Source organism: Anguilla anguilla, chromosome 5, assembly GCF_013347855.1.
Source record: "Anguilla anguilla isolate fAngAng1 chromosome 5, fAngAng1.pri, whole genome shotgun sequence".
Classification (NCBI taxonomy): Eukaryota; Metazoa; Chordata; class Actinopteri; order Anguilliformes; family Anguillidae; genus Anguilla; species Anguilla anguilla.
In genome coordinates this window covers 8,270,693-8,284,468 of record NC_049205.1, presented here as the reverse complement: position 1 = coordinate 8,284,468, position 13,776 = coordinate 8,270,693, and the positions used below count along the sequence as shown (strand labels likewise).

Below are 13,776 nucleotides of genomic sequence, written 5' to 3'. Positions count from 1 at the left end.
CCGAAAGTGCAGGGTGTTTTTTCTGGCTGTCAGGTGTTTTATCTATCCGTTGTTGTTGAACTTTGACTTATATATAAAAAAACACATTTAATCGGAAGTTGAAAAGCTATTCTGGAAACTGTATCGCCTCTGTCTCCCCCCCGGATTTTGTACATTTGGCACAGAGATCGTTGTTGTAGTCAGTCCCTGTTTATAAAGGCCATTCAGCTTTTGAACAGGATGATGGCACTAGGTTTGTTTTTTGGTTGCCTGGTTGCAGCCAGCAGCACAAGCATACACTCAGTAGTCATAGTGGGAGAAAAAAAGGACAACGGAATACATACAGACCGTGCTAACACGGTAGACCAGTGGTATCCACAACCCTGTTCTGGGGAGATCTACCGTCTTTTAGGTTTGTAATGCAACCCAAAGCAAAGCACACCACTTTCAAGAGCTAAAGATCTCATTGAGCTGCTTAGTTACTAGAATCAAGTGTGCCAAATTAGGGATGAACTGGGAACCACCACAGTAGACAATATGCATTCAATAGCAATCACACAACACATGGTACATATACAATATGTATTATACATTCAGTTGGTACTCCACATTCCATCGTATTGCCCTGAGGTCCTGCACAGTGTTCTTCACTCAGCTCTAACAGTGTTAATTCAGCTCTTAACACACAACTCTGGAATGTGGGACGCAATGTTATCTGTTAACAGTTGAATTGACACTGAACATTTCACTGCGTACAATGTCTCCTGGTCGAGGACGCCAGCAGTCTGTAGGAACCCAGCTTCCTCTGCCTCTGTTTTTGTGGAACGTTCGTGCGTTTTTGCACGGGTGCAGAACGGAGAAGGGTCCTTGTGAGGCCCTCCCATACGCGATGTTTGGCAACGGGGCGAGCGAGAGTTTCGACGTAAAATCCCTGGGACCCTTCCGGTGGAAGGGTGTCCCGGGTGGCTAATTTAGCCAAAGCTCCGACCTCCTGAACTGTTTGTCGGGAGCCCCCCCCCCCCCCCCCGCCGCGCTCGGGCTCCACAGCTCTAAATTACATTCTAATTAACTTCCACAGTTCTGGCTCCCAGTCAGCGCATACATTACGCTGGAAATAAGCCGGCACTGGGGCCTTCCTGAGGCCCAGGAGGATCACCTGCGCGAAAATAAGTACATACATTTAAAAAAAAAAAAAATGGAATGGAACCGAGCAATCTTGGCAGTGAGGACAATTGCTCCCCCCCCCCACCCCCTCCCCCACTTTCTCCTCTAACATGTGGTGGGGGGGTGGGGGGGGGAACCTCTGAGTATAAAATGGTGATCATTTTCACGCCCAGGGTTTTGATTTAAGAGCTGGTGCCCCGGGAGTCATCAGGAGGGTGGCTGCGTTTTTTTGGGGTGAGCGGGGGGGGCGCGCCTCGGTTTCCAGCATCCATTACGGGGAGCTCGCGTGTCAACTAAATCTCTTAAATTACGGCGCGCTTGATTGGGCCGGGGCTCTGCACCGGGGGCGGGTCATCGCTCTGTCTGAGGGCCGCCGGCGCGGCCCAGCGTCCCTCTGCGCTCTGGCACACGTCTTCTCCGGGACCGCGCTCCGCTGGGTCCTCTCCACTCAGCCAGAAGGGCAGTGAGGGCCGCTGCCAAAAAAAAGGACTGAGCCAGCCCCCGCTATATCTCATCATAATAATGCTAATACTACTGCTACTATTACTACTGCTATATTACTACTATTACTACTGCTGCTGCTACTACTACTGCTATTATTGATACTACTACTGCTTCTACTACTACTGCTACCACTACCACTACTACTACTATTATTACTGTTACTATACTGTTACTGCTACTCCTACTGCTGCTGCTATTATTACTATACTACTACAACTCCTTCTACTGCTGCTGCTACTACTAATCCTACTACTACTAGGACTGCTACTACTACTACTACTACTAATCATTTATAAATTGTGCATTTCATCACAGGATTTCAAAGGAGAGTAAAGTAAAAGGGGGGGGGGGCATTATGTCAACCACCACAAACATGCCGCCCCAACCTGGGTGCAGGACGGCAGCCATTCTGCGACAAAAACACCGGCACATCAGCTAAGATTCGTTTAGCGAAGAACACAGAGATGTAGACGTCCGACTGTGAAAGCCAGAATTTGACGTTTGGCCCCGGGGACGCTGGAGAATTACCTACACTTTGTGATAAGTGCCTTTAATGACTACAATGGCTGCCCTTCGCTAGCCCACCAGAACCAGCTTCCAGCAGCAGCTACATTGGTCCAGGTGTCCAACCCGGCCCTGTTTAGCTTCAGCCAGGCGGGGGGAGCAGAGGCCGTGGTCGAGGCATTAGTCCGCTGGCTATTTCCCGTGGCTTGATTGTGTTTGGACTGCCAGTTTTTGGTTAAAAGGGATTTAGGCGGATTTCTAGCTGTGGCGGCTGAAAGACCGGGAGCCGGTTCAAATCCCAGAGTGCCGCCGTTGCCGTGGGCGACGCCACTTAAGCCGACTCGATTCGGCAGAGAGCGTTTAGCGGCATAAGCGCTCTGAGTGAGACCCCGGACGAAGAAGGCGCGAAACAGATGAAACAAGAACTAAAAAGATGAAACAAGAACATGAATGGTGGGGGGTATTTGTCTGCTAGCTCAGTCAGTGTGACTACCCCGGGTGAAAACCTTATCTTCTCTCTCATTATGACTTGGGAAGTGTGTCCGGCTCTAGTTTCAGAAAGAGTGCTTTCAGGTGCTGTCGAATGGCACGTCCTGCTAGCGTGCTTGCTTTCAAAATTCCGACCACGCAAGGGGCCAATGGTGGCTAGCAGCCCCGAACGGAAGTGTGGGATTGGACGCAGCACGGACCCCCACCCAGCTTTCGGTTGCCCCCGTCTCGCCGCACAAGGGGGGGGGGGGGGTTTGTCTGTTCGACGGTTTGTCTGCTGTCGGGCGGCCAATGGGATCGCTCCTCTGACGCACGTCTTCCCTGCTCGAGCGCCGTGCTCCAGATGAGAACTCGTCCGCAGCCTCCTGATACTATGAGCGAGGACGTGGCTGGGATAAGGCCTAGCTTTCCCCAAAAAAAAAAGAAAAACGGGCACCTTCACAGGAGAGCCGACAGTTCTGCGCTCTACATGGATTTCACAGGTGGCAAAGCCGTGCAGAGATTTGCTTTCGCGGAGAAGCCGTGCCAGAACAGGGGTTCAGCGCTGCGATACCCGATCCAAATTACTTTTATGTCAGCGGAACGAATTTGTGAAACCCCCCACCCCCCCCCCATCCACCTGCCCTGCTGGCTGTATTTATGCATTGTGGCTGTAATTTCCTTTGCCAGCGCTTGTACTGCAATGATCAATGCCTGTTATGAAACTACTCACTTGAAGCCGTTCGCGGGTTTCTCCTAAAATATGAGCGCGTCTGTGCGTGGCTTTCAAAACACCCTAAACACTTTCATCTCCCCGAACTGAATGAGAGACTGAAATTCTCCTTCTTTCTCCCTCTCCCATCTTCCCTGGCTTGTTTCTCCCCTCCAGGCTGACCTCTTCACCACCCAAATAATCCACCCTCTCTTCTGCACCTGTGAGAGTGCATCCCACGATTCACCTGATATTGACACTGCATCACAGGTGTTTAAACAGTTTAAACAGTGCCACCTGGACAATCCACATTTATCCACTGGTTGCAAAGGCTGATGGGCTCACAATGTATTGGCTGGGAGGACCTATCAGGGTTGCCAGACTTGGGGGGGTTATCCCCAAAGTAGCGGATTAATAAAGTGAATGAAATGAATGCAGGGATGTCTCTACATGGGTGTCTTGGTGGATTGCATGGGATGGAAGTCTCGGAAAACCGTTATGGAAGCGAACTGAAGATGGCGGGGGGGGTTTTTGAAGATTACAATGCTGGAATAAATTCCCAGGCATCTGAAAGCAGCGGCTCTCGCGTGGAATCATGGGAGCCCGCGCGGCTCAGGCTTTAAGCGCTCCGGGATCCGTCTCTCCTCGGCGCGGGATTTCACTTTCACGCCTTCGGCGGCGAGAGCCCGAACGGGCGACCGCCATCTGGCCGGGAAACCGAAACGGAGAACGGGCGAGCGGGCTCTTACGTACTCGCCGAATTACCGCAGCTGTGAACCCGTATTAAAGGGGCTCTCTCTCACTGAGCGGGACCGCTGCACGCCGTTCGCGTTCGGTCGGAAACCCGGCTAGCGTCATTCAGCTCACAGTCCCTGCTGTGGTCCGGATGCGCGTCTTTGATACGACGATATCGAAATAGCAGACTACGCTTTCCCTGAGTCCGGATTTTTCGAGGATTGCGCCTTCAGCTCCGAGAGAGAGAGAGAGGGATAAGAATAAGACTCACTCCGGTTATGTGTACGCGCGACAGAATCGGTGCTCAGACAAACGTGACATCGAGATACCGCTTCCTGCTGCTGTAGGTTCAGTCTGCTGAAGCCTGTGGCCGAAAGAATTGTGTACATGTGTTTCTAATCCTTTTCTTCCATTGAACTCATTTTCCAAATAGACGTATTTCCTGAAATAACCATGGCGAAGAATTGCTCTTTTCTTCTGTTATCCACCCCTCCCCTTCTAAAAACAGAATAAGGTGCCCTTGACCGCGCGTTAGGCAGGCAGGTATCACGAGGCCCCGACTGTCTCCAAACGAAGAGCGGGGATGATTCATACACCGTCCGCGCGGGAGGGCTTACGTAAGGGGATGTGCGGGAGGGAGCCGTCAGTCAGGCCCGCTAAGTGACGCGCCTTCGCAGGAGCCGGTGCGCCCGGCTCCCTTTTTCCGTTAATGTCAACATTTAATTAACGCAAATCCGCGACGTTGCTCCGGCGGTGTTAAATCACTTTAACCGCCGAGGTGACCTTTAAAAGGGTATCGATTTGTTAATACAACTCGGAGTACATGTTGACATTCAGGAATGTCATATTGCGAAAATTAAAGCAGTATCGGTGAGGATTGATTGCCTGAAGACGTCCTGCCGCTGCCGAACTTGATTCCACCTGACAATCGAAGATGCTCCTTGTATAGTGGTGTGTAGTTTGAAAGTACTGCATGTTATAGACCCTCTTCAAGTTAAAGCCGCCGTCTTGAACAGTCAAAGCTCCTGGACAGATGAATGGAACGCTTTAGTTCACACTAAATAAAGTATGCACAGTGCAGTACGTAAGTGGACAGTGACAGTGAATACTAAGGTGAATTTTTTTGTTTTGGTTCTGTTCCAGCACATTACATTTGAAAGGAAACGAAGGGAAGACACAACATGTGGTGCTGTCTATGGGTCGCAGACTTCAGGCAGTCATCATGCAAAGGATTCGCAACCGAGTACTAATTTTAAGATTATGTAGATTTATCCAATTATTTTTGTTCCCCTAAAATGGGGGGGTGGGCGAGCTGTGTGTGAAAAGTGCTGTAATTCCGACACAAATCTCCCAATGTGAATGAAAATAACCTCAAACCAAAGCTGTCAGTCTGCACTTTAACCTCATATTCATTGTTTCATTTATTTCAAATCTAATGTACTGGAGTACAGAGACAAACATCAAACAATTTTATCACTGTAGAAGCACTTACACACTGCACTGTATGTGAATGCTTAGAACAGGCCGACTGCTTTTTTTTGACGATGTGATAACACAACCTGCGTTTTCAAAGAGCTGCATTTTGCTTTGAGTATTCTGAAGGTGATTGCTTTCAAGGTTCACTGTTTGAAGGAGGCACTCTGCACATCAGGTCAACCCCAGAGGTAATGAGTCCGAGGTCCCCAAAGTGCAATTTTTCTGTGATGAAATCGCTGCAAACCCCACCCCCCCTCTAACCTGCTTCAGTTGCTCTCCTGTGATGCTGATAGAGGGAGAGGGAGGAGCAGAGAGGGCATCCTGCTGCCTGGGGGGGTCTTCAGGACCACGGACAGCAGCCTAACAGGCGTGCACAGCTGAGGTTGATTAATCAGTAATCAGCCCAGGCATTGCTCTGTGCGAGCTGTGTCTAAAGTTACACTGATCTGCTCTCTGAGGACACGTCATGCTTGTGTAGCGTTAGCATTATTGTTAGCGTTAGCTCTGGGCCTTCCTGATCAATCAGGTCACTTCGCAGATTACTCTTGACACGTTGTCCTGGACACGCTCTGTGATATTCCCCTTTGAAACTAGGGCTGAGTTGATTTTGACTGACGGACAGCTGGTTTCTGAAGGGGGGGGATTCGTGCCGAGCATAGCAAACGCTGAAACCGCCGGCACCTCCAGCCACTGGGGCCAAACACCTGGTCAGCGGGAAACTGATTCCTACCTGCGTTCTGTTTAACGGCAGTTCGAAGACACAAATCACGGAAGCTGTTGGATACCCTTCAGTTACCTGGATTGGTATATTCTGATGCGGTCAGTATATAGCAATGGAGACCTCCAATCACAGAGCAGCATCCCTGGTTCCCAGGCTCAATGCGAAGGCGCATGTTTTGTGAATTATTTGTTTCTGTTATGAAGCCCCCTTCCCTACCAGAAGGAGAAAGGAGAAAGTACACACTGTTCAACCCCAACCCTGTGTTTGGGTTTGAATATAAGCTATGTTAGAGCACAGTGAAGTTGTGGTGTGGTGTTCTCAAAGAGAATAATATCAAAGACGTGACTCATCCAAACTGCAGAGACCTTCAAAGGTTCCATCCTGCCCTTCAATGTGGTTTTATTTTCGGGGTTAGTCCTGCTAGAAGAGATATCAGGAGGGTAAACTCAGTTTAGAGTCATTTTCCAGGATGTGTATCTCAGGAGATAGTGAAACATTCATCTCCAACATTTTGCTAAATATGGCTGCCACATAACTCCAAAAACATGGCAATCGCTGACTGTGACAGTCCCAGATTGCTTGAGGAACCAGTATCTCCCAATGTACAAAGCCCACAGACAGGGCCGTTTATTAATTTTATTTGGAATCTTCTGAGTGGATTTTCTAAAATCAGTCTGTCAATTTAAAATGGATTATGTGGCATGCCAGATTTTTTTTGAAGAAGATAAAATGTTTTTACAAATAATAATCCAGTCTTCTGAGACACCCACCTTCTTCAAATAACTCACCCACACTGATGTGATTGGGAGAGTGTTGAAATTATAACCCATCAATTTGCTGTGTGTGAATTTAAAAAATGGGTTTTCTATTCTGAGAGCGGTTGTAAAATAAGCCACTCAACAGCTGAGCAGGCAAATGAGGCCGTCAGGGAACTCCACAAGCGCAAAGGGCCAAACAGAGCCTCAGAAACTAGCAAAGAAAGTGTAGCTTTCAATAGAAAACTGAGCCTGTTCTTCTGGAACAGAGTAACACAGCACAACTACATATATCCTTCAAAGTATTTAAGTGTCGTACAGTACGTGTGGACCATGGAGGATTTACAGAGGCCCCTAAGCCTGTTGGAAGAAAGATGAATTTCGGCAGGTTAGGAGATGATGAATGAAATGTGATCAGAGACTTATAGAATTTGCAGACCTTGTTCCATTTTAACAGTGTATTACTGATAATATGACTGATACAAAGAGAGATACATTCCTGGTCAAATCCTGTATAAGAATGGGTTTCATTGTTATGTTATGTTATGGATTAGGTCACTCAATAGGTTGCTAGAATGTTGGGCTCTTGGTATGAAACCACAACCCCATAGACCCACAGACTGAACTACTAACCTATTTAGGACTGGTTGCCTGAAAGGTGAATCTTCTGTTCTTTAACACATCCCCTGCTCAGCAGGGTTTTTTTTCCCACATCTTACCTTGGCAAGGAAGGTTCTGGAATGTTCAGTGTTTCTTCACCAAAACAGTAGGTATTGCATATGTCATGTTCTGGGTGTTTGTGTTGTTGTCTGCAAAGGGTAAATGCACGTTTTCGGGTGAATTTTTCCTTGAACGTGGAGCCGGGGAGCTTGTCAGTCTGTGATTGGCAGGGACTCGGGAAGGCGAGGATTCAAATCCACTTCCTCATGTTTACAACACGAGAGGTCTTTGGGCCACAGTAACGCCGACCTCTTCGGTCAGAGCTCGAATTGAACAGCTCGTTTCTCCAGCTGTTCAGTATATCAGGAAGAGCCTTGATCATCAGGGCCAGGACCTGTGAGTGGAAAACCTGTGAACGGTTTTTAGTCTGTGGTCCCGACATCATCTTCTGCTCTTATCAGCAAAATACACAACTGCTCTCTTTTTTTAGCATGAATTTACATTAAACCAAAGTCTCTAAAAATTACTGCATTCATATGATAATGACCAGTGATTAAATAAGCAAAATACGACATCCATATCAGGTACTATATTATCATAATCTCCTAGAAATAGCCTTTATTTTCATACCTCATTTGCATCGGTAAGAAACTGTTGCTCGGGGAAGCCGACAAGCAGAAAAACAAAACAAAGCAAAACAAAACAAAGCTAGAAGGAAGCCTCCAGAAAAATGAATGGGATAGGGCAATTCCACCTCCCCTTCTCCCCCCCCCCCCACCCCCCTGCCTCCTCTCTCGGTCTTGACTCTTTTGTGGATTAAATTGCTCTGCTCCCTCTGCCCTCTCCTGCAGATGACCCAGGAGCAGTACATGCTGGCGGCCCAGCCCAACCACCTGCAGCGGCCGGCCTGCGCTCAGGCCTACCCGGTGGGCATATACGGCTGGAGGAAGCGCTGCCTCTACTTCTTCGTCCTGCTGCTGCTGGTCACCATGATCGTCAACCTGGCCTTGACCATATGGATCCTCAAGGTCATGAACTTCACAGTGGTGAGTGCAGATGTCACCATGGTTACTGAGGTCACGGTCCACAACTTTACCATGATGTGTGCAATCATGGTCATGAAATTCACTGTGGCAACTGAGGTTATTGTCTATAACTTTACCGTGGTAACTGCATTCATGGTCCGCAACTTTATTGTGGGGCGTGCTGCCACAGTCATGAACTTTACCGTGGTAACGGTCATGAAATTCACCATGGCAACTGCAGTCATGTTCTCTCATCACTCATGGCAGCGATGTTCCTGGAGTCTCTAAGATTACAGTGGCAGATGCATAACAGAGCCTGAATAACTTTAATAAGACTCCAGCTATATTAAAGGAAATGCATGAATACAAATGTCACCCTGATGAGGAAGGTCCCTTTTTTATAATGATTGGCTGGGTTTCTCACATGAGAGTAGACAGCTTCCTGTTGTTAAAACATATGGAGGTGGGAAAAAAAAACCTGTTGGCAAGATTCAATCTGACCAGAGTGCCATTAAATTTCCATTAAATTTCAGGTCAGAAATGAGTCTTATCACTCATATTTTTATTTTATTCTTAAATGTATCTATTTTTTCTACATGTATTTCAGAGATGACCAAACTCACTCTGCAAAGAACGACTAAATCAAAAAAACAAAAAACAAAAAAAAAAAACATCATAGACAAGTCATCTGAAATAAATTGCTTTCTGGTAATTTCATTGTTTGAAGTGCATTGAGTTCAGATTGAATTGAAGTGCCTTAGAATTTCCCAGTAGGCAGATCCAAGCAATATGTATGTAAAAGAATGTGATCACATGACCCGGCCTGTTACCCCGCTTTTCCATAAATAGCGGTTTGGACATGTGTCTAAAGTGGCAGGAAGGCGAATGCATCACACTTTCAACTTCAAGCCGGTCAAACCCATTCCCTGGAGAGACTACGCAGTCTCTGGCCTTCTGCCCGACTGCAGGGGAATTTTTAACACGTTCACCCCATGGCCATCTCCCAGTAGATCTTCCATATTAGCAGCCTTCTGTTAAAATCCCTTGTGTGTATTAATACCAGCATTAGAAGCTCTTATTGCATCAGATCTGACCCAGAATCAGTCTATGCTGCAGGTTTGTCCATAGATGAGAACAAAGCACAATCAGCAGATCAGAGAGGAATAAAGGAAATGTTTTAGTTAATGGCCCATCAGTGGATGCACACACACACACACACACACACACACACACACAGATAGCACATGCATTTCGTGTTACTAAACCTTTCATTTTCTTAATTTAGGGGAAAATAAAACCAGGTTTCACTCACATTGCAAACCTCACACAAAGGATAAAAATGATAATTTATATGTTAATGTCACATGTCCGGTAGCACACGCAGAGTGTAAAATACAAAGAGCAATGTGGATAATAAACCACGGGCCACTGTACGGAATAGGCAATGTTACACACAGAAATGTGGTGCTAGTTCGACAGGACACATTCGCCGCGTGCGCTTCTTCCACGGAGCAGCGTGAGTTGCTTTTTTTTGGGACAAAATCACGATCGTTCTTTTGTCGTCGAGTGAAATGTCCGAGGGGAGTAGAAAAAGGAAGTCGGCACGTGGCGTCGAGGAAGCCGCGGAAGTTCATCGCGGTCGCTACTCGATCGATGAGTGGCGTGTGAGGGCCTGTAAAAGAGACGGAACGCTCTGTGCGGCGGGTGTTCCGCTCCCCGCCGCCTTCCCGACGCGGTCGTCTCCGGGGCGACGGGCGTGGCGCGTACGCGCAGACGCCCTGAGTGACGGCTGTCTATAGCCCTGCGGCGCACACGAAAGCATTGTTGCTCTGATAGCATCAGGGCCCCGCCCCCCGTAGTTTTAATGAATGGAATGGCTCACCAGGTAGAAGAAGAAGAGGACAGGCCGGTCATGTTTAAAGAGAAGCAAAAAATCCTTGGGCTGTACGAGGCCGGGGTCAGTGCAGTGCTGGATGCTCTCCAAATTACAGGTAAAAGGTGGACCGAGATGGGCTGTATGGCCTGTCCTCCGCATCAGATATTGTTGTGTTTTTATACGAGGTTGGGCTAGGGAACTTAAAGCTGTCTTTAAATCAGTGACTAAATTTAGTCTTGAAGCAGCGCAAGCAGGTGGTTTGACATGCACTGGATTGAAAAGGATGGTGTGTCAGTGCTGTGGAACACTCCAGAATGAACAGGGTGCTGTGTCAGTGATGTGATGCACTCTAGAATGAACAAGATGCTTTGTCAGTGCTGTGGAACACTCTAGAATGAACAGGGGTGCTGTGTCAGCGATGTGAAATAATGAAACGGGTGCTGTGTCAGTACTGTGAGACACTGCAATGAACAGGGCACTGTCAGTGCTCCGGAACACACTAGAATGGACAGGGTGCTGTCAGTGCTGTGAAGTAATGAGAAGAAGGGCGCGTCTGTGAGCCTGAACAGTGATGGAGAATTCTCCCCTCAAATCCACCCTTCTTCTGTATGCAGCGCGAGGCTCCGCTTTTCCTTGTGCATTGTGGCTGACGTGAAAAAATGATGTCACGCGGAGAAAAGACCTCAAAAGGGAGAATTGGTTCTGCCTCAAATGGTTAATGGCTTCTTTGGAGCAGCCTGAGAACGGGGTTTAAAAATAGACATTCTTCCATTTATTATCAGGACCGGCGGAAAGGCCTCTATCAGGTACCGTGCGTTTCCGCGGCCTCTTTTATCCCACGCCGCTGTTGAGCAGGCGAAATGAATCACTACCTGCGAGAAACAGCCGATCGTAACTGGATCAAGTCCTCGGTTCAGTTCTGTGCAGAAGCTTGCCTGCGTGTGTGCGTGCACGCGTGTGTATGTCTGTCTGTGAGTGTCCACGTGTGTGAATGTGCATGCATTGTGCGTGTGTGTGCATCGACATGTCTGTGTGCGTATATGTGTATGCATATTTGTGTGTGTGTGTGTGGGTGTGTGCATGTGTGTGTTTGCGTGTGTGAGTGTGTGTGTATGTGTGCGCATGCATGCGTGTGTGTGCGTGCATGTGTGTGTGTGTGTATGCGCGCATGTGTGTTTGTGTGTGTATGCGCATGTGTGTCTGTGTGTGTGTGTTTGCGTGTGTGTGTGTCTGCCTGTGTGTGTGTCTGCCTGTCCATGCACTGCTGCGTGCTCTGAATGCCCAATAGGACTTCCAGTTGAAAACCCGGCCCACTTATGCAGTCTGCTCCTAAAATATGGAGTTTCCCTGGAGCGGGCTGTATTTCAGGTGCATTTTGGCTGCGTTTCCACCGCGTGGACCCGCCCGCTCGATCGGGCCTGCTCTGAAAGAGGGATCGCCAGCGAACACTGGCGGAAATCGCTCAGCGCTGGAGAGCCAGCTGAGGAATTACCACTCCACTTCCTCCCTGCTGTTCATTTCCATCAGACAAATGGCTTCACATGCGGTCCAGACAGGAAGCCAAAGAGAGAATACGTGGCATCATTTTTTAAATGACTAATTCTTTTCTTTCTCATATGTGTAGTATATATGGCGACCTGTCCAGGGTGTGTTCCTGCCTATCGCCCAATGCATGCTGGGATAGGCTTCAGCACCCCATGCGACCCTGACCAGGATAAGCCGGTATATGTAATGGATGGATGGTATATATGCCTACATATGCATATGCAGTATGTGTGTGTATGTACAGTACAGTGAGCTCCATAATGTTTGGGACAAAGACATATTTTTTGAGATATGAGCAGTCCTGTGGCCAGGACATACATGTTTAGCATACTGTGTTTAGCAGGTTTCCATGGGGAGTAGTGAAACCCTCCCCAGTGTGTCATTTGTAAAGAGGCTCAGCGTAGCTGCGGTGTGTGGCTGTAAGTGTGCCGAGTTTTGGGACGGCGTGAGTTCGGTGCTCAGTAAAGGAGGCGCTGTGTCCTGCGCCGTGTTCTGGGCGCGTGCCGTGGGCGCGGTGGCACGGTTCTCGTAGTCGTGCCGCTCACGTGGCGCGTGCGGTCGGCGCGCAGCTGCCGGCTCGGCGTGACGCGGTTGTCCGAGCGCTCGCTGTCCGTGGGCGTCTCGCTCACCGACAGAATGTCTCTGCAGCAGCCAGAGCTTTATATAACCTTCAGCTGAAATCGGCGCACACACACACACTCTCTCATACACACAGTACACACACACACACACACACACACACACTCTCTCTCTCTCTCACACACACACACATACACACTCTCTCTCTCTCTCTCTCTCACACACACACACACACACACACACACACACAGGAGTTCTGAGATTGGCCTCACAGAGTTTGGAGGCAATGCAATGCAGATATATTATGAAACGAAAAGTGTCAGAGCTGTGTGTGTGCTTCTCTCGCTGCCTACAGTGTACATTGAATTCACTTTAAACCCCAGTACCTACCATCTTTAACAGGACTATGGGCACCGCAAGCTAAATTTTAACACCCCAGGTAGACCCAACAGTTTATGTAGGTTTACGTTTATGCAGGTTGCGCTGTTGTAACTAATTTGTAATAACTACGTAATAACACAATGTGGAACATTCATTTTTTGGCTAAGGTAAAGTTAAAACCAGTGTCCTGCTGGAATCTACAGGCTATTGCTAATCACCGTGCTAATTGGCTTCTTTGTCATGAAGCAATTTCTACTTGAGCTAATTGCTAACTGAACTATCGTGAGTCACATGACTTTACCTGAAGGTCACAGCAAAGAGAGAAGCGTAGGAAAGCCAAGGGACGTGAATCAGCCGTCATATCAATCACACCTCCGTTTGAACGATCGCACCTAAAAACCCTCTGAGGGCAAGGTGTCATGGTGACTTGTATTGATCTTGATGTCTGAAAAAACAATACCCCAATTCAAATATTCATGCAGTTCTGTGAGAAAATGGTCTGAGAGAAATGAGGCAGATGGGATTGTGGGTAAAGGGGAATTAGCCATTGGCAGAGAGGGTAGTTGGTAAGTGAAATTTAAAGGGGGGGGATATAGGTGAAAAATGACAGGAAAAATGGGCTAGGTTGGGCACAAACTGGCTGTGCTCACTTAAACCAGCCAGCACTGAATAGCAGATTCTCTCTCTCTGTC

The 13,776-nt window shown here is 48.1% G+C and overlaps 1 protein-coding gene across 2 annotated transcripts in view; it reads left to right on the top strand.

Moving 5' to 3' along the window:
- Positions 1 to 13,776, top strand: part of LOC118228451 (zeta-sarcoglycan-like) — a 164,573-nt gene that overhangs the window by 88,617 nt on the left and 62,180 nt on the right. For both annotated transcript variants that reach the window (XM_035419974.1, XM_035419975.1), the window contains exon 2: positions 8,530 to 8,724. In XM_035419974.1, coding sequence (XP_035275865.1) covers positions 8,530 to 8,724 — 195 coding nt within the window. The remainder of the gene's footprint in view (positions 1 to 8,529; positions 8,725 to 13,776) is intronic.